General features: G+C 38.1%; 1 protein-coding gene across 1 annotated transcript in view; it reads left to right on the forward strand.

Annotated features, from left to right (window-relative positions):
- The first annotated feature begins 1516 nt into the window (after positions 1–1516).
- Positions 1517–27389, forward strand: part of LOC134676310 (modular serine protease-like) — a 35702-nt gene continuing 9829 nt past the window's right edge. The window contains exons 1-10 of the mRNA XM_063534685.1: positions 1517–1717; positions 7907–7958; positions 9197–9307; positions 12230–12289; positions 13092–13208; positions 16073–16207; positions 17940–18120; positions 21100–21176; positions 21796–21989; positions 23092–23304. Coding sequence (XP_063390755.1) covers positions 1684–1717; positions 7907–7958; positions 9197–9307; positions 12230–12289; positions 13092–13208; positions 16073–16207; positions 17940–18120; positions 21100–21176; positions 21796–21989; positions 23092–23304 — 1174 coding nt within the window. The 5' untranslated portion in view covers positions 1517–1683. The remainder of the gene's footprint in view (positions 1718–7906; positions 7959–9196; positions 9308–12229; positions 12290–13091; positions 13209–16072; positions 16208–17939; positions 18121–21099; positions 21177–21795; positions 21990–23091; positions 23305–27389) is intronic.

Here is a 27389-nt window from a genome sequence, read left to right on the forward strand (position 1 = left end):
TTACTAGAGATGCAACGGATAGTTGTTTGGCCGGATACCGGATACCGGATATCCGGCCTGGGCACTGGCCGAATATCCGGTATCCGGCCGCCGGATATTCGGCCGGCGGAACTATACCTACATTTCGGTTTTTCAGGTGCGCATTCTGCAGGCTTGACCTGTTTCCTAGTAAATGTTCGCGCGGACTCATTTCTAGGTTCGAAATGAGTGCGGGTGCAAATCAGTGGAATGATTAAATTGTTTTAAAATAATAAACAAGTACGATTATGACCATGTCTCTTTCTTAAATCCAATTTGTTTACTCCAAAATCAAGCAATGTTACTATCCGGTATCCGGCCGGATAGTAAAATAATGGCCGGATAGGCCGGATACCGGATAGTAACCGGATATCCGGTGCATCTCTAATGGTTACCAGTAAAATTGACACTGGGTTAACGGTTTAACCGCTTAACCCCGGGTTAGTGGGTACAAGTGCCCCTAAGTTAAATTTAACCTTGGATTGTAATCTTTAGGTATGAGTCGGAATAAAAGGCAATTTTATATTTTTATTTTTATTTATTCTGCTTCTTCTTCCTCGCGTTATCCCGGCATTTTGCCACGGCTTATGAGAGCTTGGGGTCCGCTTGACAGCTAATCCCAAGTATTGACGTAGGCACTAGTTTTTACGAAAGCGACTGACATCTGACCTTCCAACCCAGAGGGGAAACTAGGCCTTATTGGGATTAAGTAGTCCAGTTTCCTCACGATGTTTTCCTTCACCGAAAAAAATAATAATCAAAAAAAAAGAAAAAAAAATATTTCAGACGTAAGTCCAGACGTAAGAAAAGCGACTGTAAATATCAAATGATATTTCGTACATAAGTTCCGAAAAACTCAAATAAAAATTTCAGTGCCACAAAATATGCTAAAATTAAATAACCTTACACTTAAATTCTATTTTTGTAACGAGTAAACCCCCTTCCACCTTTCTTACTAATTTACTCAACTATATATAGGTATACTATATCATTTAAAGTTTAAATAAATAAAAAATAATAATTAAAAAAAAAAAAATTTCAAAATCGGTCCAGACATGCTGGAGTTATGGAACAAAAATATAAAAAATACAACCGAAATAAAAAACTCCTCGTTTTGAAATTAAAATCCTTGGTTAAAAGTGACGAAGCCCTCCAGTGGTTTTCATTATGTCTTTCCGTATCTCGGGACCATGGGGTCCCGGACCTTTGAGAGGCATGCGTGGGTTCGAACCCAACAGCACAGAGACCCTTTAAAACAAGTTTGATGTTATGTAATACGCCAGCTATAACCCATTCACGGGTACAAATAGATACCCGTAAATCGGTCCCAGTTGGCATAGGAGCTATGTAATTATTATTAAGTTGTTAAAAATAATCCACACTAAAGATAAGAGCGATGACACATACATACATATAGTTAATTATCACAATTGTTATGCTAAATAAAAAAACCGAACCGGTCAACATTAACAGGAAAACGATCAAGAAACTGGTATCGCTCAGTCGCCTTAGGACTTCCCAGCGAGATGGTTTTCTGACCGTGACGTGTTTGTTTCTACTAGTGAACTAATAATAGTGTCTTTGATATAAATTTAATGACATATGCATGTTCATTTGTCGAAGTGTGGTTGTGATATGTGATATAGAAAGTGTGTTGTGAATAAAATGTTCCGTTATTTCATTGTTTTGGCGTTTTTTGGTGAGTTGATGTTTAGTTATTATATTTGAAGCCTTGAGCTTTATTGTTTAATCGATTTTTAATTGAGTACGCTGGTTTTTGTATCCTAGATTGTACAAAAAAGATCGATTGCCCCAATTCGTGCAAAAGATCTTTCATTTTTGTACAACATTTGTATGAATACCTCACACATAAAAAGAGTATGTAATTTGTGATATGTTTATGTGATTGTGTGTGACTATGTTTATGTGATTTATTTATCACATTTGAAAATTAGAACTTTTGATTGTTATATAATCGTTTCTTAATTGAATGTTAAATCCCAGATACTTAAAAGCCAATTAGATCACCTCAATCTATTCAAGATATCTGTAGTGTGTACAAAAATCGTATCAAATCATGACTGGATAGTAAATTGACCAAAAGAACTACCATTTTATTATCTGGGGTAACAAAAAGCTTGAGAATAGATTATACTTTCAAGTGTACAATGTAAACAAGTCATAAGTAGGGACCTACTTACCTACTTATTAATACGGATGGTATTCCATCCGTCCAATATCTTGGTCCAATGTCATTGCGTCTCACTCTCTCATTAAGTAGAATGTGAGACAAAATACATATTGGACAAATAAATTGGACAGGTGGAATACCATAGATAGACAAAACTATAAACAAACATAACCTAAAAATTCAATGAAAAGCTTATTTAGTATATTATTTTTTTATCACAACAAATTGAATTGAGCGTTTCTTTTATTTTTTTCCATTTTTATATATTGTGACCTTTTTTGCCACTTGAGTTATTTCTATAGTCCGTTTTTTTAGCATTAGAATTAGAAAGAAGTTCGCAGAAGTTCGCTTGTGGTTCTAAATCTGGCACTTTTAACGGTAACAATTTGAAGTAAATTATATGTATTTACCATGCTACATTAGATAATTCAATAATTATTAATAATTAACGAGCCTGATAAAAACTGCACGCTTGCTTCTGCGGAGTTCTTTCTAATGCTAAAAAAAAAAGAAACTATAGTCAGGATCGCGAGCCCTTTTCATCCTTATAGGAGAAAAGAGTGTCTTAACCCTTAACATGGCAAGACATGAAATAATGTAGCCACCTATCACGTGGAATGTTTTTGGGGATAGTAATGAGTAAAAAAGTACTAAATTCAAGAAAAAAAAATTAAAAGCATTCTGAAAGTAGGGTTTTCAGGACGTCCGTTAAAACGGACATTGCCACGAACCTTATATATTGATTGCTACCAAGGTTGTCCTAAAAAACGGACAATGCCGTTATACAGTTTAAGAAAATAAAAATTATTAAAGAATAAGAGGGCAAGAAAATTTAAAATTATTTCAATAACACACTAATGAATGTTTGGAAAAAATGTTTATTTATATTAATAAGAAGAAAAATCTTATGGGACACATAATAATACTATATTTTCTTCTAGTGTTGATGTGTAAAACGACCCACGTACAGATATATTAAACAAAAATATACATTTTAAAGCTACGTATACATGCAAAATAGTCTCATAAAGCTAGTTACAGATTACAATTATTGTAAGTAATATTACTTTACTTAAATGACCACACCATTTATCACTATCGTCTCACTGTTCTATGTTTTGCTTGTTTTCTTACTACCCGGACTATCTGAAACGTAAGCTGGTGGTAGATAATAGCTGTAGTTTCTGTAAAAGTTAAGATATTTTTCAGTCTCAATGGCCTCTGGCAACATTCTGGGAATATATAGCTCCTCCTTTGCGAGAACCAGAGTCTTATTCATGTCATGCTCCCAGACCGCAAGCTTTAGTTGGCGGTGCTTGATAATTAGCTATAATAATATGTTCTTGTACCCTAGTAGAAATGCTTTGCTTCGTCTGCCCGACATATATATGAAAGACTAGATTCGAAATTAGCTATTTACTCTCCTGAATTTTGTAAATATTACATTTTACAGGCCTCATGAACAGTAGCATCTTCATCATCGACTTGAAATAGGTTTTAACCGTAGGACATCTCAAGACGTGCCAATAATTTGAATACTGAAGCGAGTTATGCATTTAATGGCGAGGAATTAAGTTTTGTAGATGGAGTACTAGCGGACAGGTCGTGTTTAGGTCATCAGGTCGAGTATTATGAACAACTTTATTCCCACAAGGACTATTTAGTTCGAAATTATATTTAAATACAGATAGTGCCATTCACAATGAGGCGCACTAAACTTTAATAGCACGACAATAAGAATAAAAGCACGCGTGTTCGTAAATAAACATAATATTTGTCCATCATATTTGACATACTCTAAGAAAGTCACCTGGCTGATAAAGAGTCAGATTAGGGCAAGGCAGATGTACAATCTGCCTCTAGTAAAATTTCGTCATCGTCGTCTTTTTTGTCATCTCACTCTTCTGAGTCAGATTGTGGAACCACCTGAGACTAAAATATAAAAAAATGTATACATATACTTATGTATAACATAACCCCAACGCAACCATAGCCTATAAAACGACGATAAATGAAAAAAATATATATACCCTAAGTATGGCAATGTCCGTTTTCTGTCACAATCTTGTCTCCGCACAAGCCGGCACTGTCCGTTTTTTAGGACGTGCTAAATGGTACTTTGTTACCAGTACTATCGACAATGTCATAAAAATGGGACATGATTTATTTCGCAATTTTTGACTTAGAATTAATCTATGATTTAATGAGCTTTATATTAAATAACAATGTCTAACTCATCTAGTAATAATATCAACGCAAAGAAAACACTTTGGCTATTTACTTTATATTCTATGGTGTCAGGAACACACTCCGTCGCAAATTCAGCGAATTTCAAATTTCAACTGCCGCCTGCACATAAACCGAATTTTGTCTGATATTGTCTTAAACTAGGAAAAAAAGTACAATTCTTGCACTTTCTTTAACGTACTTCCTTTTCTAGCCTGTACTTAGTGTTTAAACTTGGTGTCACATTTAGTACCTGTACTAAAAAAGTGACACAAACGCTTTAAGGGTTAAAAGTTTCCATAGATTTTTCTAAATTTCCTTTTTGTTACCGCCATACAAAGTATATGGGGAAATGGTAACACAATAGGAAAAAAACTCTGAGACATTTTTTTATCCCATTAGGATCGAAAGAGCTCGTGATTCTGAGTAGAAATAACACAAAAGTGGCAAAAAAGGTCACAATATATAAAATAGGCAAAAAATAAAAAAAACGCTCACTTATAATGGTAGCTATAAGTTAAATTGACATTATCGTGACAACCAATGATAAAAAGCGTTCAAGGGTTAGTCTCAAGGGCAAATCTAAATTATAGCCTACTTATGGACCTAGTCTGAAAACAAGATTTGTCAGCACAATAGAATCTCGATTAACTTGACTAATTGGAACTGAGACAAGTTCGGATCAAAATGTCGATTTTTTGGGACATGATAAACTTGCTATCACGGTTCATGAGATACAGCCTGGCGACAGACAGACGGACGGACAGTGGAGACTAGGTAGGTTCCCGTTGTCTTGTTGCCGCTATAATAACAAATCTCGATGGAAAACCCTCGGTGGGCGAGTCCGACTCGCACTTGTCCGGTTTTTTTGGATTAACTATTAGTGATATAAATATTCCGCGCATCATTTTCGTATGAAACCTGTTTGGCTGGAGGTCAATTGAACTTCGAGCTCAATTTTATATCTGTCGGCGGCCGATCGTAAGATCAGGCAGATCGTAATGTTCCGTAATGTTTTGACGATAGTCACATTAAACCGATATATAGGTAGGATAGGTTCGTTAGGTTGCTTCAGAATCTTCAGATGCCCGAAGGGAAAACTGCCCAGAAATAGGAGCCCCGAGTAGCGGGGCTCCGTCGACTTAGGGAACGAGTCAAAGATTTTTACGTTTCACGATATGCCTAGGAATTTCACGATATGTCTGATCTTACGATCGGCCGCTGACATATCGACAATTGTTATTTATCTGCAACTTATATAGCAGTTTAGTTAAGAGGATAAGTTGGTGATTAAATTGGAGATTCACGCCAATTACATTTCTGATCAAATCGGTCGATTTGATCATCCCGTCTGGATACCGCTTAAACTCCCATTCGCACGACAGCTTTTTCAACGCGCGTTAAAAAAGCGCTTGAATCTGTCCGCACTCTAAATTCGATTTAACGACCAAGGCTTAAAGTCGAAAATCCATCAACGCTTGATAAAAAGCGCCACCGCTGTCGTGTGAATAGATATATAGGTACATGGTTAGCCATTTGTGTGATTCAGACGCTTTTTTAACGCGCGTTGAAAAAGCTGTGGTGCGAATGGGGGCTTAAAACGAAACAGGACCTGAGTTTTAAATATTTTAGGTAAATATACCCGTCTCGCTAACGGAAGCGGCTCCTAAAACTAGTGCGATAAGGACAAGGCGAAAAATCCTGCGTAAAAATCTCAAAAATCGAGGTTTCGTACTCGACTGTTTCCTCCTCCAAAAGTTAATCAATCGTAACCCAATTTGGAAACCTAAATGATTATGAAATTATCTGTGTTGGACCGTTTTGCTTTTTTGGCTAATTGATATCGGTTTTGAATAATTAGCCTCTCATTGCGGCATATTTTTGAAGGGCTCTGACGCCTTAAAAAACAAATATATCTAAAAAAAACAAAACGGTCCGACACAGATATTGACAATATTAATCTGTGTTGAAAAAATCATTGCTCAAAACCCACGGAGGAAACAGTCGAGTACGTTTGTATGGAGAAATGACCACTCCTGTTGGCTCTTAAGTCTATAATCTAGTAACGGCGTGATTTAGGCACGGTGACTCATGCCCCCGATTGCAAGGCAAAGGGCGCTTTCTTCAGAACAATGGCTGCCGCACGCCATCTGTAAGGTCTCTTTGTCGGACAAGGCCAGCCGATTTAGCTGTAAACTGATTTAATAAGACTAATTAAGTATATTTAAATACGTAAAACAAGAAAAAGAACAACAAGAATGAGCGAATTAACTTTTTACCAACATTAATCCTTACTACGCGATTTAAACATTTTAATATGTATTTCGCTTATAAATATTAATAGGTATTACTTTTATATAATTTCATGTTATCTCTTAGGCATTTAAACAAGCGTTTTGCTCTCACATGCACCTAAAATTTAGACAAATTGTATTTTGTCAACTTCAGAGATATTTTTGGTAACGCCAGATACGTGAAAAGTGTCGGTCTAAAAGTTATTTTGTCCAAATAACGAAATAACCTTAACGTCATCGTACCACAGAATAAGTAATAGTACCTACTGCCGTACAGAAAAGACACTTTATGAATGAAGTCCATTCATGTATGGTGTATGTTCCGTGTCCTTGACCACAGAAAAAGTAATAGTATCCGTGATCTCAGAACAAGATTAATTTTAAGGGAAATCCTCACCCGGGGATTCTCAGTAGGTTAAGTAGGTATGCCTTTTGTCTGGCAATCGGTGCCGTAACGGTATCGTACAAACAGCACCACTCCTAACTGTATATCGGTGGACCTTATTACAAATGGCATAAGGTTCACCGATATACAGTTAAAAGTGTGTGCGATGGTACAGGCCAATATTACCTCTAGCGGCCCACCATATAAGGAAAATTGACAATCAAATCTGAATCAATGGTATTAGAAAATAGAGTTGAATTTGTTTTGTTTTACATTTTTACGGAATAAAACAAAAACATCTCTGTTCTATTTAATTAAGATTTAAATTTCATTGAAGGTAATTTGTACTAGTATTAGGACATTGAACCCCAAGAGGGTAAAGTAAATTTACCATCTTATCTGTATTTCTTAAATTTATACATGGTAGGTAGGTTAATATTCTATCCATAATATGGTTACATACTTATCTACATATAGATGGCCAAGCAAATCTTGTCAGTAGAAAAAGGCGCAATAAGTATTCAAATTTTCTATGAGACTATATCCCTTCGCGCCTACATTTTTCAAATTACTACTTTTCTACTGACAAGATCTGCTAGACCAAATTTAATTTAAATATTAGTGAGAGACTGTAAACTTTCTTTTTACTCCAGTTTTTTTTTGCATAAAATGTAGAAAGAAAAGAACTAAACATAAATCACATCTTTCCTATGGCTAAGCTACTATACATTGTCGATCACTTTAAAATGGTATATATATTTATTAAAATTCAATTATTTTGTTTGACTTTAGCCTCACCACCGGTTTGGACAGCGGTCTACCCCGACCGGATAAACTTTTGCAGGTAAACAAGTTTTCGGCATCATTTTGATACCTACCTTACACGCACATTCGAAATGTTTTGTTTCTTTAATTTGGCAACAAATGAAATATCACGTGACGTCTGGGTCTGGCAAACGTAAAGGGTCCACTGATAAACAGTCAGAACAGGCCTGTCAGAACAAAATTTTGACGGTTCCAGATACCATCCGCACTGAGAGAAAAGTACAACAAAAACACACTTAGAATTACAAAAATAAAATTAATCCGGGGACAAGGAGAGTCAACTAATAGGAACAAATTGACTTTTGCAATTTCTATTAGTTCTTGCAATTTCTATTATCTGTTTGTTGAAATTATATTTGGGATTACTGAGCTGTTTGTAGAAATAAATAAACTTTACAAAAATAGTGAAACGTCCATAATTATTACTAAAACTTCATTTTTCCCCCCAGTACAGAACTGTTTCTTAATTCCTGGTGATGATTTTTCTCTCAGTGCGGCGGACTGTTAATCAGTGGGCCCCTTTAAGGTTGTAAGGTAGGTTGACATAAAAACCGAGGGCCTACACCGAGAGACGAAACTTCGTTATCTTCCTCTCTATCGTTCGAAATTTCGAATTTGGTTTTTCGCGATAGGGCCTCTGTTCTGTTTTGTCAAAGAAAAACGACGTTAATTAGTTTATCATTACTAATTAATTCATTGTATTTTAATTAGGTAGTTCCTATTTTCTAGGTAATCATTATCTTTGAGGCTAACAGCTGGTCTTGCTCGTTGAATTAGAAGTCTTAAACAAACGCCAAACTTTTATGAATTTATGACGTATAAATAACACTTGCACTGCGTTTTCTTGGCCTAACCTTCATCATCATCATAATTTAAGAGCATGGCTCTTGTCGGTGGAGTATGCGCCAGTTTTCTCGGTCCTCGGCCAGGTTCTTTAGGTCCCTGTAAGACACGACATTTGCTTTTGCTTTTAGTTGTTGTATATAGCTTGCTCGTGGTTTTCCTCTTCCTCTCCTAGCTTCGATTTTGCCTTCTAATATAGTTTTAAAGAAAGTGTCGTGTCTTATCAAGTGAACTATCATTTTGCCTCGTCTATTTTCTATGGTCCTCAGTAGGTTTCTTTAGGTAGGTCTAACCTTAGAAATTAAATATTGTTTTTATTGATTAAACTTGGAATGGGAACCCCTGCTTTTATTAAACCCTTTTGTTCTGACCCTCCATCAATAAATACATTCTGTGTAATTTAATATATTTCAGTAAGAATGAATTTTCGTGCACGGACGGCGCATGCGTGAGTCTGGACCGGCGCTGCGACGGCGCGCGCGACTGCGCTGACGGCAGCGATGAATACACGTGCGGAATCAGTTCGTGAGTACAATAATCTATAATTACAGAGTTTGCAGTAGTATGGTTTCCTGCTAGGACTATTGTAGACGCCAAAGGATCGTTCCGATGAGGCCATAAATCTTTAGGCCGGCCCCGCCCCTTTTACTACCTGCTTGTAGCGATGCGTGTCGCAACCTTCGTAGATTATCTATGGTGGTATGTATAATAATAATTGGTTAATGTTAGTTTTGAACTCATTGTATTAAAAAAAAATGCTAATAATAAGGATCAACCGGCCTAGTCAAGGTGACAATCGCTATCGCTTCGACAAGGAAACGCTTTGCGTCTCTCTATCACTCTTTCATATAAGTGCTACGAAGCGTAAGCGATTGGAATGCCAACTACGCGGCCAGATTTTGAGTACAATAACTACAGAACTTGCAGTAGTATGGTTTCCTGCTAGGACTATTTAAACAACGCGCATATCTATGTTACAGTCAGTGTTGCCTGTTGTGATTATTTTTTTATTTATTTATTATATTTTAGAAACATACAGTCGTTTACAAACAGTACTTATACAATATTGCTAAAGTTTAGACCTAGAGTTTCATTTGTTACTTACATAAAATCACAGTCTGTTTTTTTGAAAAGTTAGCCAAAACTAAACATTTGAGAGCGTAAAGAAAGGAAAAGATGAATTAATACCTAAAGAAAAGCACGTTTTAAAGTATTAATGGAACAAGTAAATATATCTGTGTTAGAGAGCTTGTCATTTTCGTTAAATAGTTTGCAGGCACGTCTTATGAATATATTTTGTGCGTAACACGTTCTACTGTTGGGAATCGAGAATAACCTTTTCTTCTGACAGTGGCGCTGACGTCTACGAGGAACTCTGAGCTGTATTTGGTGTAGTAGTGAAGGGACATCTAATATATTGCGCATAATTTTATAGAGTAAGACGGAATCTGCGATATCTCGACGGTTACTGAGTGTTTGAAGTTTATGGTGGATCAGTGATTCGCTATAACTAACATGTGTGTGACCAGTTCTAAAATCGAGAGTTTTAAGGAACTTTCTTTGTATCCTTTCCACTCGTTCAATATGGATATTGTGATAAGGTTTCCAAACTGTACTAGCAAACTCGAGATGGCTGCGAACAAAGCTGTTAAAAAGGATTTTGTAGGTGGTACTATTTTTAAATGGTTTACCAACTCTTAGAATGAAGCCCAGTTGTTTGTACGCCTTTTTTATGACAGAATCTAAATGAGGTATGAACGACAGTTTAGAATCCATTAGAACTCCAAGATCACGGATTTGTGTTACTCTACGCAGGTCATTATTACATAATGTGAAGTTATATTGTGCATTATTTTTTTTCCGTGTGAAGTTTATTACAGAACATTTATTTATATTTAAAAATAAATCATTATCTTTACAGAATGTCTCAAAACTTATTAAATCATCCTGCAGCAAATAATAATCTTCTATCGTATTTATGACTTTATAAATTTTCGTGTCATCTGCGTAGAGCAAAACCTTTGAGTGTTTGATATATTTATCTAGATCGTTAATAAATAGCGTGAAAAGCAACGGGCCTAAATGAGATCCCTGGGGTACACCGGAACTAATTGTTTTCCATTGAGAAGTGTAACCCGATAATACTACACACTGGCTTCGATTTTCAATGTAAGATTTAATCCAACGGAAAAGGTCTCCGTGTATCCCGAGGTGCCAGAGCTTGAGAAGAAGCTTATTGTGACAAATTTTGTCAAAGGCCTTGGCAAAATCAGTGTACACAGCCTCTACACATGAGCCTCCATCCATTGCGACTAAAATATCATTGGCAAAAGTTAAGAGATTAGTGTCTACCGACCGACCTTTGAAAAAGCCATGTTGATTGGGGCTGATATGGTTTTTAACTACTTGAGAAAGCTGACTAGTGACAATTTTTTCAAAAATTTTGTTGAATTGACATAATTTTGATATAGGCCTAAATTCTTCAATATTGTTACTAACTTGACCCTTGGGGATCGGCGTCACGAATGCTCTTTTCCAGATTTCGGGAACACAGCCAGATTTAATACACTTTATTATAAGTTACATTTCGTTTACTGAAGTCACAATAATTATTGCTAGTCACATTTTTGTTCTTGCATTGTAGTAAAAAGTAAACCGGCCAAGTGCGACCAAATCACAAGTCATAAGTCACTCACAATGTCGCATATGTCACAGATGAGGGCCACAAGTCACAAAATGTGTGACTTTTCTGTTTGCAGTAGTATGGTTTTCGTGAATAGCACTCGTGAGCCTCGGTTGGCGCCTTAGAGCTCTTAAGGGGCCCACTGATTAACAGTCCGCCGGACGGTATCGGCCTGTCAGTTGTTCAGAACTGTCAAAATTTTGTTCTAACTGACAGGCCGATACCGTCCGGCGGACTGTTAATAAGTGGGCCCCCTTCGATCATTTAGTAACTGGAGATGTCATCGCTGTCATTTTCTTTACGAAACAGTCTGTCGATTTTTGCGGGGGAGGGGACGTTAGATGTATTGCTATTACTACATGATTTGTATGTAACGTACAAATAGCCATGTCAGTCCATACAAAAGTTTGCACAATTGTAAGTTTTACGGTAGTGGGGTAAGCTCTTAATGGCCACTCCAGCTATTAAATGCTCTAAGGTCGGCGCACCTCTTCGACTTACATAAGTCGCAGACATTGCAGTTGTATGGTTTTTTTATGGTTTGGACGTCGCCTGTCGCTGGCATTTATTTAATAAAAATAATAAAATTACCATTTACCGTGCTGCCGTAATATTCGTAATACGTCTTAATGACTTTCTGTTATTTACCTTCTCAATCATATTTTTTATAAAATATATAAGTAGTATAAGTACCTATATACCTATAATAAGTAGGTACGCTTGCTTAAAATAACCTTAAAAAAATCGTCCCGTTTTTTTTTCAGAAATCAATTAGATCTTCAGGATCTGGTGCTACATCGGCACAGGCGGCAGTCCGGGTGTCGGTAAGTTAATGATAATTGTTTTCTTACATAAATTGGCAGGATCAGGTAAAAGAGTCTATATTCTGGGCCCCTATTCACAAGAACCTAAAGTCTACTTAAGTACTTGCGTAAATTAATTGCATATAAATACGCAAGTAAGTATAAGGGGTTAGCACTTAGTACTGATTGACTAGCACTTTATTTTTTCGCGGAGTAGCGTAGTAATATTTTGGTATTAATCAAAATGGGTATTGATTAGTATGAAGATAGAGTACAGTGGAGAAGGTTGGAGGAGGCATATGCCAAGAGGCACACCGAACTGCGGCACATTTAATGTAGTTTACCAAAATATCATTTTAAAAACTGTTGAACCAGAGGATCGGAAATCTTCTTCCTCGCGTTATCCCGGCATTCTGCCACGGCTCATGGGAGCCTGGGGTCCGCTTGACAACTAATCCCATGATTTGACGTAGGCACCAGTTTTACGAAAGCGACTGCCATCTGACCTTCCAACCCAGAGGGTAAACTAGGCCTTATTGGGATTAGTCCGGTTTCCTCACGATGTTTTCCTTCACCGAAAAGCGACTGGTAAATATCAAATGATATTTCGTACATAAGTTCCGAAAAACTCATTGGTACGAGCCGGGGTTTGAACCCGCGACCTCCGGATTACAAGTCGCACGCTCTTACCGCTAGGCCACCAGCGCTTAGGATCGGAAATAAATGGCTATAAGTAGATATATGTAGATTGATTAATATGGATTTCCGCGAAGTAACGCCTAATTCTATTGATTATTATAATAAGCAACGTTTTGTATTGCAGAAAGAACCAGTGGCGTTGTCGCGACGGAACCTGCATCCCCTTCGACGGCAAATGCGACGGCGTGGTCGACTGTCCCGACGCGAGCGACGAGACGCACGCCCTCTGTCGGAATATGCGGTAAGACATATTGTGATTTATTGTATAACTCTTCTTCAGCGCGTGCTCGCCCACCGTTGGGCATACGCCTCTTCAATCTCTCTCCATTTTGAGCGGTTGTTGGTCACCCTTATCCAGACTGGTCCCGCAGTCTCCCTTATGTCATCGGAACAACGGGCGGGTGGTCTGCCTACACTTCTTTTGCCTAGCCGGGGTCTCCACTCCAAAACGCACTTGCTCCACCGTTCGTCGTGAAGTCGGCACAATATGTATAATAAGTGTTATAAAATGAATCTAAAACTAAAATTAACTACAGTTAAGATAGCTAAAGATAAAAAAATAAAAATACCTATTAAAATTTTGTGCCCTTGGTAAGGTCCCCGTCATGCAGGCAGCGTTCCCGCGCTGGAGTGCTATGGCCAATCTTTGCGCGAGAAAGCTGCCTGCGCGAGGGTCACCTGTGGCCTGCCTTAGGCGTTTGCTGAGCGCCTTGTGGAGCCCCCGAGCCCCTCTACCCCACGGACCTAGTGTGATACCCCTTCTTTCTTCTTCTTCTTCTTCTTTCCCCTGCCCTTATCCCACGTCATGTGAGGTCGGCACAACATGTTTTTCTCTTCCATTCTCTTCTGTCTTTCGTGTCCTCAGCACTCACTCCTTTCTTTCTCATATCCTCTTTCACACAATCCATCCATCGTTTTTTGTACAATTATAATATGATGTCGCTGTATATGTGTATGACATACAATTAACCTTTTGGACACCAATGCACGCACCGTAGGTTCAAAGCCAAAGACCGATTAATCCGTCACATACCACAGAGCAACACAGACCTACGTGCATATGCATAAAGTTCAATTTCAGTTTTGATACTTCGGTGACGTGGCGTCCGCGTAACAGCTTTTGTGTTTGACACGGCGTCGAAACGTCAATGTCAGGCTTTAAAAGTTTTGCAAACGTTTAGCTTCTTGGACTATAATATCTATAAAGCCCCCCATTCACACTCCTACTTTGTAGTTCGTCTCGCAGGACTACGGAGCAAGAAATAGCTCACACACGGTACTGGCCTATGCGGGCATTTTTCTCTGTCACTCTAATTACGCCTTCATTAGAGTGAAAGAGAAAGATCCCCGCAATTTGCGAATTTCGGTTTTCGCGGTAGCCCCTCTGTTTTGCCGTCCATCATCAGTACTGCTTCGTTTCTCACAAGTGTCGGTCTACTTACTCTTGAAAAAGTTACGTAAGTACAATTAAAAAAAAGGAAAATAGCTCTTCTGCTATGTATTTTCTTGTTATTGGATAAAAATAAAAAAGAGCGTGGGAAAAGGAACTGCTTAAAAATTCGACAGAGAGCGTCATATTTCTTAAGTATTGGTAATAATTGTTGCAATGCCTATTCCTCCATTGTTTGTTGGAGTGATTGGGTGATTTCTGGTCCCACAAACAGCGATTTCTTTATAAATTTAAAAAAAATGGCGTGCACTGTTGTCATGCGTCAAACACGGCAGTCCGCAACGTAGGACGACAACCGACACACAATCCTGCGCGGCGCGGACTACAGCGGTGGGCGGGGCTTGTAGGATTTGTAGGACCCAAGAGGCATCCTACTTGGGTGTTGTAGGACGGCACGTAGTCCGCGACCCCCATACACAATCATACCCAATGAGGCGGACTACGAGGCGGACTACAAGGTAGGAGTGTGAATGGGGGGCTTACGGTGCTGGAAGCCCCGCCTTTACTGCAGGCGTACGGCCCGGGGGGGACCGACTTAGTCGTCCTACCCCGTCCCCCGTACCGCGCAAGTGAGGACTCATTTAAGCGGTCGGTCTATAGTACTAACTTATACTATATCTATACGTCGGCGGCCGATCGTAAGATCAGGCAGATCGTAATGTTCCTGTGTATTGTTTTGAGGATAGTCACATTAAACCAATATATAGGTAAGATAGGTTCGTTAGGTTGCTTCAGATGCCCGAAGGGCAAACTGCCCAAAAATATGAGCCCCGCGTAGCGGGGCTCCGTCGACTCAGGGAACGAGTCAAAGATTTTCACGCTTCACGATATGCCTAGGAATTTCACGATATGCCTGATCTTACGATCGGCCGCCGACATATATATTAACTATATTTTATTTATTTATACAGGGCGTCCCACGGCGATGCCACATGGAGGGAAAGTACCTTAAATATCATAGATAGCATATTTTGCTGAAAGAAGACTTCATTTTATTTTTAAAACTTAGTAAAGTTGCATTCATACTTTTTTAATTTTTTTTGAAAAAAAATGTAGTATGGAAAAAAATTATCGCGTCATTGGAGGAAAAGTACCTTAATTATTGTAAATGAACATCTTACTGAAAGAAGACATTATTTCGATTTAAAAAAACAAGTTGAATTGCATTTTAAATAATTTCATGGTTAAACCGGGAATCGAACCCGCTACACGAGAAAAATTTGGCAAAAAAATAATTCTCACATTGAAGCCTTTCGATCGGTATGACAAAGCTACAAGGTATTTTTTTTTCTCGTGTAGCGGGTTCGATTCCCGGTTTAACCATGAAATTATTTAAAATGCAATTCAACTTGTTTTTTTAAATCGAAATAATGTCTTCTTTCAGTAAGATGTTCATTTACAATAATTAAGGTACTTTTCCTCCAATGACGCGATAATTTTTTTCCATACATTTTTTTTCAAAAAAAAATTTAAAAAGTATGAATGCAACTTTACTAAGTTTAAAAAATAAAATGAAGTCTTCTTTCAGCAAAATATGCTATCTATGATATTTAAGGTACTTTCCCTCCATGTGGCATCGCCGTGGGACGCCCTGTATAATAGGATAAAAAATTACTTCTTGAACTATAATATATAAAACTGATTAATCGTTCCAGATGCCAGTCCAACCTGTTCCGGTGTTCGTACGGCGCATGCGTGGACGGCACGGCGCCGTGCAGCGGTGCGCAGGAGTGCGCGGACGGTTCCGACGAGCTGCTGCCTCGCTGCAGGAACGAGACGCAAGTTGTCAAGTGAGACACGTATATATGTATATATATATCAATATATATGTATACAGTATGTAAACTTACTAAAACCTCAAGCCCGTTAATGAATGGATCACACTGAGCAACTTTTACTATGGCACCGACGCTATTTCGCGAAAAAAAATTTGGTTGTTTCATACATTTTGCTGGTCTTAGCATTGAAATTCACCGCATATGTCACCGTAGAATTGTAAACTCTTCTCTCTTTGGTCGGTCCCTCATGTCTGAGGATCGTGGTCAGTATCAGGGTTGCATCTGGAGCGGATGATCTGTCTCCATCGGTTTCTTTCCAACGCGTCTCTGACGACCGTGTAGAAAGCAGAGGATGACGAGTCTTTAACCTGATCGGTCCTTCTTATTGGTAAACGACCGCGTGATCTCCTGCCTTCGGTGTGTCCAATCACATCTTTTTGTATAAAGTGATGTAAACTTAAATATATTATAGTAAAGCTGAAGTAATAAAAATATTGATTGATTCACAAAAACGTGCTGAGCGGAGGATTGGAGAGTACTAGCACAGTATAATAAAGAGTACTAACGTACAGTATGGACACTCCCTGCCTCCCGTTGAAAGTGCCGCCCACCCGCTCTCGGTTACCTCACAGTTACCGGCTGGCAAGGACGCGACGACGCGGTGCGCAGAGCGGGGGCCACGTAAAATATTCAAATATTTACAAAACCTATCAGATCACACTGAAAACAACACAATATCTATATGAACAAAAAATCATGTTTTCAACTTACGTAATATTTTGGTGGCCTGATTTCCTTACAAAAATTTTGTTACTTCGTTTATACCGATTCAAAATAGGAAACTATTGTATAAATCGAGCTTAGATACCCACCTTACAGCATAATACGATTCTTATTTATTCCTAATTCGTGCAATAAGTTTTGAGTCACTGAGGTCATCGAACTTGACAACAAAATGGCGAGAACCCTCGCACGTCTTATCTCACTCACACAAGCATACTACGCGTTCACCTACACGAGCTTAGCTGTCCGCGTAGGAACGCGTTTGTTTCATAGATTTGATCGCCAGTGTCCGGGGTGTGGTACTAGTGAGCTAGCAGTTTGGTTGTTGGATTCCTAATGCTATTTGGCATTAAGTTCGCCATTTGTACACAGGGCTGCAAAAGTGCATACCCACTGGCAAGTGGATTCTATTTATGAGGGCTCGCTGTACATTATTCGATTGAGCTGAAACTTCAGATACCTAAGTAGTAGGTATTAACTACGTATCTAAGCTAGTGACATTGCAATATTATGGTACCATCGAGTTGATCTGATGATGAACTCAGGAGGAGGCTATATGATATATGATAAAACAACGCAACCTACTTGTATTTGGGTTTGTTACAATGGTCTCGATGAGTATTAGTTGCCTGTTGAAAAACAAGTACAGTCAGCGATAAAAGCTTAGGTATGTCAAAATTTTGACAGAAACGTTATTTTCGTTTCTTATGCTCTGAAAGAGCATTAAACTTTTGCTTAAATTGGTAATTGAAAGTAGGTACCGTCAAGAAATACTATGAAAACTACTTAGTCATGTTTAAAAAACACATCCGTTTTATTTTCGTCATATTCGAAATGAAAAGTAGTGTTTAACTCGGGTGAAATCATTTTAACCTCGGACCACGGACCTCGGAAACTACCTCAGCAGAAATGGATGCCTTTCATCCCTTGTTTAACAATCTAACTACTATTAATGTTTCAGAGGCAAGTTCAATTGCAAGAACGGTGAGAAGATATCGTCGACAGACCTGTGCGACGGCGTGAAGAACTGCGCAGACGGCTCGGATGAGACGCTGGAGTCGTGCGCGGGGCGACGCTGCGCGCCGTATCTGTTCCAGTGCGCGTACGGCGCATGCGTCGACGCTGACGCTGAATGTAATGAGGTAATTATTGCTTTTTCTCAAGTATGTGAGGTGATGATGATGAGGTGATTGCTGATTAGATGAGCTAGATTTAATTTAAGCCTGGTAAATTTTATTTTTTATTAGCTTGCTTTGGTGTACCACTGCTGGGCAAAGACCTTCCCTCGTTTTCTCCCCCTAAATATGGCATCCTAAAAGGTTGTTCAATCCTCGATTGACACTTAGGGCCGATACAAAAGGACTGCTACCCGACTGCAATTTATATGGGAACTGCACGCCGACCGCACACCAACTGCAACGTCGGCGTGTAGTTCTAATACAAGTTGAAGTCCGTCTGTACCGGTCCTTGCGTCGACTGACGTCAAATTGTCTGGTGGACTAATGTGTTATAATTCATTATTAACCTTCAATTGATGTATTTAATCAAAGATCGATGGTGTAATGTGAAAACATCGTAATATTCATAAGCCCCCTCCAGACTATGCGCGTGAATCGCGGGCGAAGCCGCGAACGCGAGTGTGGAGTCGATTTCGCTGTCTGCGAAAATCGACGCCACACTCGCGTTCGCGGCTTCGCGCCGCGATTCGCGGACGAGTGTGGAGGAGGCTTTAGATACATGGACGTCTTTCGAAGACAGATCGCCTAATTGACGTTTCGTATGGTGGAACCTGGTTTCATGCAGACCTACTACGCGGAACTAACGCGTTTGGGGCACTGATCTGGCTACTCCTGAATTAATAATTAATTTAGAGTTTATTAAAGTAGAGTAATTTAAAGTCTGCAACGATTTTGATAGCCCACGCAGTGGAAGTGTTAATTATACGTCATAATTTCATAAAAGTTTGACGTTTGAAACAACACTTGCACTGCGTGGGCCATCAAAATCTCTGCAGACTTTTCTTGGTCTAGCTCTACCTACCTACAAACGTGGATTCAGATTCCAGCATATATAGAGTTAAGATTTGCTGACCTATAAACTCGAATTTGAAACAGTTGTGATACGATATTGTGATCCCTGATGACGTAGCTTTGAATCAAATTCACGCATCACTAGGACAGAATATACAGCGTGTATTTTTAATATTACCTCAAACCGTAACCTAACGTAGGTTTTAGTATTATGAACCGATATTACAAGGTAATTTTAAGTTAGTCTTAACCACTAAAGCGTAATGAATTTTTGAAAAATTATCGAGCAGCAATGTATTGCGTACACTTATTTGACACATGGAAGAAAAGGGTCTAGTATTGTTTAGTTATTAATTATTATCGTTACGTATTTCCTACATGAGACTGCTTGGCAGCCAAAACCGAATCCTTATTGCGTTTAAACATTTCTTTAAGTTAATAATACTAACTAGCCAAATTAAAGGCAAAGTATTCTTATCATGAAAAGACTTACCATTTTATTACAACGTTGTCTTGCAACGAACAAATCACATAAAGTTTCATCTCAACTACAGTTTTTTTTATTCTTGTGAAATTGCAACCAATGATTCTACTCTTAAATTAGCATTATTTTAAATTACTAGGCACTGTAAAGAAGATAGTAAATAATCAACAGGCGGTTGACAAGTCAACGTCAATGCCGCACTTCAACCCGAAACCTACCACAGAAATCTCGGAGTAATTAACAATGGATCCGCCATTAACAGGCGTTCCCCTCTGTCGAAAATAGGCGGCCAATGGTCAACCACATGTCAACCATATGTATGGACTGACGTTTATCTGACATGACGTACCTATACATTTGATGTGCCCCTCCCCCGCAAAAAACGGCAGACTATTTTGTACCGAAAATTTTAGACATGGCGTCTCCATTGGTGATAAAATAAAAAGTCCAATAAAAAGTTTGTTCAAGGAGTATTCACTTCATTCAAAATTAAAGTAAAGTACGAGTATTAATACAAACTACCAACCTAAAGATACCTAACTAATTTTAGCAAACTCGACAGACTACGCATTACTGTTTACTGGCTGGTAAGATATGATGCTATTAAGCACAAAAAAGAAAATAATTTGTTTTGACTAAAGCCCCCTCCAGACTATGTGCGTGAATCGCGGGCGAAGCCGCGAACGCGAGTGTGGAGTCGATTTCGCTGTCTGCGAAAATCGACGCCACACTTGCGTCCGCGGCTTCGCGCCGCGATTCGCGCACGAGTGTGGAGGGGGCTTTAGATTGTCTCGTAAATCGGTGTCAAAAACTTCCGCACACAATTCCAAGACCATACCAGTTCTCAGGAACGAGCCGAAATGATTTTAATTTATGGCGAAACTGGACGAAGTGGGCGGAGAGCCATAGCTTTACAGGCAGCGATTTCCAGATCGTAGGGTACGTTTACAAAGTTATACCAAACTCAACTCGGCTATTATTGACAGCAGTTAAAAGTTCTGTTATCAGTTGTGACGTCACGCCAGTAAGGTAAAGTAGCGATACATTGCGTGCTGAATTATTTTGTATGGGAAAAAAATACAGAATTAATGAGTTTTTTTCTTGCAATATCGGTTCATAGCATTAACGCCTACGTCTGGTTTAAATTTGAGGTAATATTAAAAATACACGCTGTATTAAGTTGAAGATTACTCGACATGTGACCAGTTGCGTTGTGCGTGTGTGAGTGACCCGCTTTAATATATTGATATACATATATGTGTGTCTGTGTGTCAAGGAAGTTTTGTTTGTCCCACGGATCTTTGTTATTAAAATTACTAGCAGCAGTATCATGATCGTATTTTTATCAACTGTCATTCCATGCGTCACTTTCGCACTTAAGTCCATAGGTATTTGTTAGAACGTGACAGGCATTGTGACAAATGATAAAGAGCCGACTTAGGGCTAATACCAATCAATATAATAGTTTATTTCGAACAAAAAGTCCATATGTGTTAGTAACATACTAATGCTTAAATCTAGGGTTAGTACAAACAAAACCTTGACATTAAAACAGATAATAATATCCCTAGTGGTTTGAAAGTTTAATTCTAATTGTATGTTGACAGGACGGCACTCTGCATTGTGCTGACGGCTCGGACGAGGCAGACGAGCTCTGCAACAGGACGACCACACCCACAAATACGTTAGTTCACCTTACTTAAGAACCAACAGGAGTGGTCATTTCTCCATACAAACGTACTCGACTGTTTCCTCAGTTGATTTTGATGCTAGAGCAATGATTTTTTTGGAAATCTAAATAATTATGAAATTATCTGTGTTGGACCGTTTTGCTTTTATTGATATTTTTGTTTTTTAATGCGCTAGAGCCCTTCAAAAATGGCCAAAATGGCCTCATTGACTATGCCGCAATGAGAGGCGTAGTATTCAAAACTGATATCAATTAGCCAAAAAATCAAACGGTTCGACACAGATAATTTCATAATTATTTAGATTTCCAAATTTGGTTACGATTGTTTAAGTTTTGGAGGAGGAAACAGTCGAGATTTTTACGCAGGATTTTTCGCCTTGTCCTTTTCGCACTAGTTTTAGGAGCCGCTTCCGTTAGCGAGACGGGTATATTTACCTAAAGCATTTTATCTACAAGAGTAAAAAAGTATCTAATTAGATGTTTTGTGTGCAACACGCTAGGCTCATGGGTCAATTTTGTAATCCATATCTGCTTTATAGCACGAGGAGTTAAACTACAACTTTGCCCCTTGGTAAAATAAATAACTATTAAAGCTTTTGTTTTTTTTCCATAGGGCATCCAAATGCGTGCTACCCGAGTACCCGGAGCACGGCTCGTACACAGTGGCGGGGCTTGCGGCGCGCCCGAATCTGGTGCTGGACTCGGTGACGCTGACCGTAGCGTGCGAGCCGCCCTACCGCCCCGACGGCCCGGCGCAGGCGCACTGTGCCAACGGACAGTGGTACGCTCCCGTACCGGAATGCAAACGTAAGTATCATTCATTCATATACTTACAGCACAGAATAAGTAATAGTACTACCGTACAGAAAGGAAACTTCCTACAAAACCGAAGTTTGACAGCGATTCAGGCCCGCCGACACCTAAAGCGAGTGCCCACTTCCGGCCCGCGGGAGCCAGGCTCCAGGGGTTCAGTCCTAACAGCAGCAACCAGGCCTGCGCGAAGGTTTTGAGGCGCAATATGGCCCACAGGTAAACAAGTTTGGAGACCTCTGGTACATATGTACCGATAGTCGGGGGAGTACTACAAATGATGTTTTGCCATAACCAGTGGCGTAACTAGGCCTTCTAATAATTGTTCGTGGTATTTGCACTGATAACATGAAATAGCGACGGGGAAGTGACCCCATAAAATAATTATATTTCTACTAATTTAAAAACAAAAGAGAATTTTTTAATGAATTACTAATTTGGAAGCTTTCCACCTCAGTTCCTTTGACCGGCGTCTCTGACAAATTATGACTTATTAATTATCTATAATAGTTATTATTAAGTATCACTTTTTTGACCTTTTAAAAAACTTAGGGTCTAGCAGTTTCTAAAATAACCAAAAGTCTTTGAAATTGCTTGTATTTTTCATTTATTTAGGTAAGGGCAACATCTAAGCTTGACATGCTTAAACGTAAGAGTTTGTCTTTTTTTTCCCAACTCAGCCAAGTGAGGATACTGATTTTGTTTAGCGACTGCGCCGTTTGTCAAGGATTATGTTACAAAAAGAAACATTTAAAAAAGTTCAATAGTTTTTTTAAATAAATTAATTGCTTCACTCCGGAATTTCTTAACAAAAGTTTAAAGTAATAAAAATCATAACTCGAAAACTACGAAAATTCGGCTCACATACATACCTATTCTAATAGCCCACAGCGTGAGCAATGTAAAAATAGGGGGGGGGGGGGCGCAAATTTGGTGTCTGCCCCGGGCGCCATATCCTCTAGTTACGCCACTGGCCATAACGGACTAAAATGCTTTCAAATTTGAAAGATTTTTGGGAAAAGTATCAAAATCTATACGAAACGCGATGGTAACAATATTGTTCACCCTGTGTTAATAGTAATATTTCTCCTTTTCCAAGGCTTCTGCAAGCTTACTCAACATCCCAGCGTCACCTACTCCTGCAAAATAACCGACGCTAACATCCTCAGCGGCGACAGAATATGCAACGAATATGAGCCAAGCGGCACCGAAGTCCATCCGCGTTGTAACGACAACTATTACCACAATGGCGTCCTCAGCTATATGTACTGCATTGACGGATCCTGGGACCACGTGGCGACCTGCGAACCAGGTACATTAACCAACGTTACACTTAACACTAACGTCTCTGTATATGTTAACGGTCATCTTGTCATACATGTAACTGGTCCTAAATATACTGTATCAGTGTTTAATACATCTGATACTGTTAATACTGTGCTAGCTGTTGATGTTCCTGGTAATGGGAGTAAAATAGTAGTTCCTGGTGTAGTCGCTGGAAATGAAAGTAAAGTTATAGTTCCTGTAGTCACTGGAAATGAAAGTAAAGTGATATTTCCCGGAGTAATCGCTGGAAATGAAAGTAAAGTAATATTTCCTGGTGTGACTACGCCTCCAGTTGATGATGATTATGATATAGATCAGGATTTGTGGAGAAATGGAGATGGGGATAGTGTAAGCAATGAAACATTATTACAGAGATTTGCCGATATAAAGAATAGCTATTACGATAACGATAATCATATCAAAGAGGTTGAAAATCAATAAGATTCGTGTTAGTAATCTATTCGTATGTAGGTAGGTAACAATAGTGCAATTTATACTGGGCCCTAATTTTAATTCCTAGTAGATTTATATAGATGTAAGGTACTAGGTCTCTGTTTTTATAGGTTAATTTATGCTTTAATTATTAAAGTACCGTAAAATGGGGTGAGTTGGGTGAAATTTGACTTTCAAACTTCGATAAAATTTTATTTTTACATGAGAACTGAATAGTGTATATAATAAGTGGTTCGGACGTTTGTATTTTAGTTTGTATTTTATTTTGGGTAGTTCCATTTCATAACTTTGACGATAAAGAGGAAACTCCACCTCACCCCGTAGTGCCTCGTATTTGGGGTGAGAGGGTTTTTCATACAAAGGATTTTGGAAGATTGTTGGATCGATTTTTTTTTTAATATGCGTATTACTACAGGGTGTCCCAGAATTCGACGTCAAGCCGTAAACGGATGATAGACTAAGTCATAACAGTTATCATAAAAATACAAAAAAAAATCCAACTCATGTTCTTTAAAAATTATGGTCACTTTAAAAATTCACTTAAAAATCCACACCCTGTAATTATTCAAGATTACACAATAATAAAAAAATTAGAATAAATTATGGAATTTGTAGTAACAAGAGTTAAAGAACCATTACAGGGTGTGGATTTTTTAGTGAATTTTTAAAGTGACCATAATTTAAAAAAACATGAGTTGGATTTTTTTTTGTATTTTTATGATAACTGTTATGACTTGGTCTATTATCCGTTTACGGCTTGACGTCGATTTATGGGACACCCTGTATAGCCCCATTTAAAATTGGAATACATTATTTTTGTAGCAGTAGCCTTAAAATCCCTTCTCACCCCCCTCTCAAACCTTCTCTCCCCATTCATAACCCAACTCTCCCCACGAAACCTACTCACCCCGTTTTACGGTATCTATGCTTTAGGAATTTCACAGGGATCACCAAAAGATTAGGTACTGTAGGCATATAAATGCACACGTAAGTGTATGGAATGTTTTGACAAGAGCTTTTGTTAATGTATGTATATTCAAAATTTGACTGCTGACTATCCATTTGTCCAGACTTGTCAAACAAGTAGACATGGATAGATGTATTAGCATGCGGAATATCCCCATGATAAAAGTCTATTTCTTTTTGATAGAACAACTTGTACTGTATACAGTGCTTAAGTACATACCAAAGATATTGGGTATTTTCATTTCTAGCTTTACTTTAAGTTTTCATAATTTTACTTGGTTCCTAAAACTTTACGAATTTATTTATTTTTCATAAATGCTACACACATATTGTTAGTATACATTGGGATTGAATAAGATCAGGCGTCAGGCTAATATTATAAAGCAGTTGGTCTTTTAGACTGGGTGTGGTTGTGTATTCTAATAATTACCTAAGGTAAGGTGGAGTAAGACTATCATCGGGGCATGATAAACACTTTTATGGAATCCTCATACTGATTGTATTGCCCAGAGCAAAATAAACTATGTTCGTGTTACCCCACCTTACCTTATGTTAATGTTCATAGGTTTTGGGTCTCGTAAAACCATTAAACTAAATATAGTTCAATATTACAAAGAACTCTATGGTTCACATGTTCATTATTACGTAATTAAGTAAGTATAAATATTCTTTATTGCACCAATAATTATACATTTTACAGACATGTAAAACTACAAAGAAATTAATTAAGTATATAAGTACCCATGGTATTTACCCATGTTTTTTAGGTTTTGTCTGAGTTTTTTCTCCCATTTATAAACATATTTTTCCATAGAACAACGACATTCAAATAATAGTCACATCTGAACAAAAGATTTTCGAGTTAATTTTGGACCATAGTTAGGTGATTTTACGGCAGTATTTTTTACACGACTGCCCAAACAAAAAGAGTGTATTGTTTTTTACCTGATACACACGCATTTTTCAAAACTTATTTAACACATTTCCATCACCAGTGTCACACATGTAACCTAACTCTATAATTAATAATATATGTACGTACCTTATTTTTATGAATTTTGTTAATAGGATGGATTTTTATACTTTTTAATAAAACTTTTACCCATGAGTACTTGGTTTAATTTTCCCTGATCCATCCTTTTAACATCCTTATCTATTTACTTATTTAACATTTGCAACAGTTGAGAATTTCAAATTGTTTATACGACAACGGTTTCACTCAGTTGAATTTTTAGTCGCTATTGGCGACATGTCAAACACATCACAACATAACACATAACATGTCGCCAATAGCGACTAAAATTCTAGTGAGTGTAACCGTTGTCGTATTAACAATTTAAAATATGTCTCATGAAAGTTTAATATCGGGTTAAGAATTTAGTCACATTTAAAGTTTTGGTAGGTATTAAAATACAATAAAAGTAACGAAAAACAAAATAAAAAATAAAGACCACGACTATAACATTATAAGAGCTGATGATCTTCAAACGGCTGAACAGATTTTCATGAAACATGGCTAAGAACACTCGGGATAAAATTATTTATGACACAAAAAAAATATTTCTGTAAATATTATGTTAACCTGTGTAGTGTACAATAAAGTGATTACTACTACTACTACTACAAAAAAACTAAACGAAAATCGGTTCATCCGTTTGGGAGCTACGATACCACAGACAGATACATAGATACACAGACAGACACGTTAAACTTATAACACCCCTCTCTTTTTGCGTCGAGGGTTAAAAATAATCTCGTCGAGTGAGCAGAAAAACGAAATTGTTAATACACTTTGAAAATATACTTTTACAGTACATATGGTCCTACTTTCTCGCACTAGTGCGTAAAACAGCACTTTTTGTGCGTACCTATGTCAAAAGTTTAAAGGCCCATATGTACTGCATAACGTTGTAGGTACGATACACGTGCAAATACGTAATTCGCAACTCGTGTCGAAAAACATTCCCCTCGGTCGTGTTTTAATTTATCGCCACTCGTTACGAATTTCCTCTTTTCGCACTTGTATCATAAATAACTTATTATAAAACGCTCGGAAAAACGTCTGTCATTTTGAAAACATTATCCTATTCCGGACAACACAGACTTCTTTATACCAATGTCAGCTATTAAATATGCCCCAGACATCCGTAGACCGTGAACCAACATTTTCGTCTCTTAAATGGATCCAAAATTTTGATTTGTGTATAAATAAATAAATAAATAAATAAATTAATATTATAGGGACATTCTTACACAAATTGACTAAGTCTCACGGTAAGTTCAGAAGGCTTGTGTTGTGGGTAGGTATTCAGACAGCGATATATCTAATATCTTCTTCTTCTTCTTCTTTCCCCTGCCCTTATCCCACGTCATGTGGGGTCGGCACAACATGTTTTTCTCTTCCATTCTCCTCTGTCTTTCTGGTCCTCAGCACTCACTCCTTTCTTTCTCATATCCTCTTTCACACAATCCATCCATCGTTTTTTGGGTCTACCATACGCTCTCCGTCCATCAACATTCATCCCTAACATTCTTTTGCCTATATGGCATTCATCCCTCCTCATTACATGCCCATACCACGACAACCTAGCACTCCTCATTTTCTCCGTTACTGGAGCTACTTTCAAACTTCCTCTTATATACTCATTCCTA

Source organism: Cydia fagiglandana, chromosome 24, assembly GCF_963556715.1.
Source record: "Cydia fagiglandana chromosome 24, ilCydFagi1.1, whole genome shotgun sequence".
Taxonomy (NCBI): domain Eukaryota; kingdom Metazoa; phylum Arthropoda; class Insecta; order Lepidoptera; family Tortricidae; genus Cydia; species Cydia fagiglandana.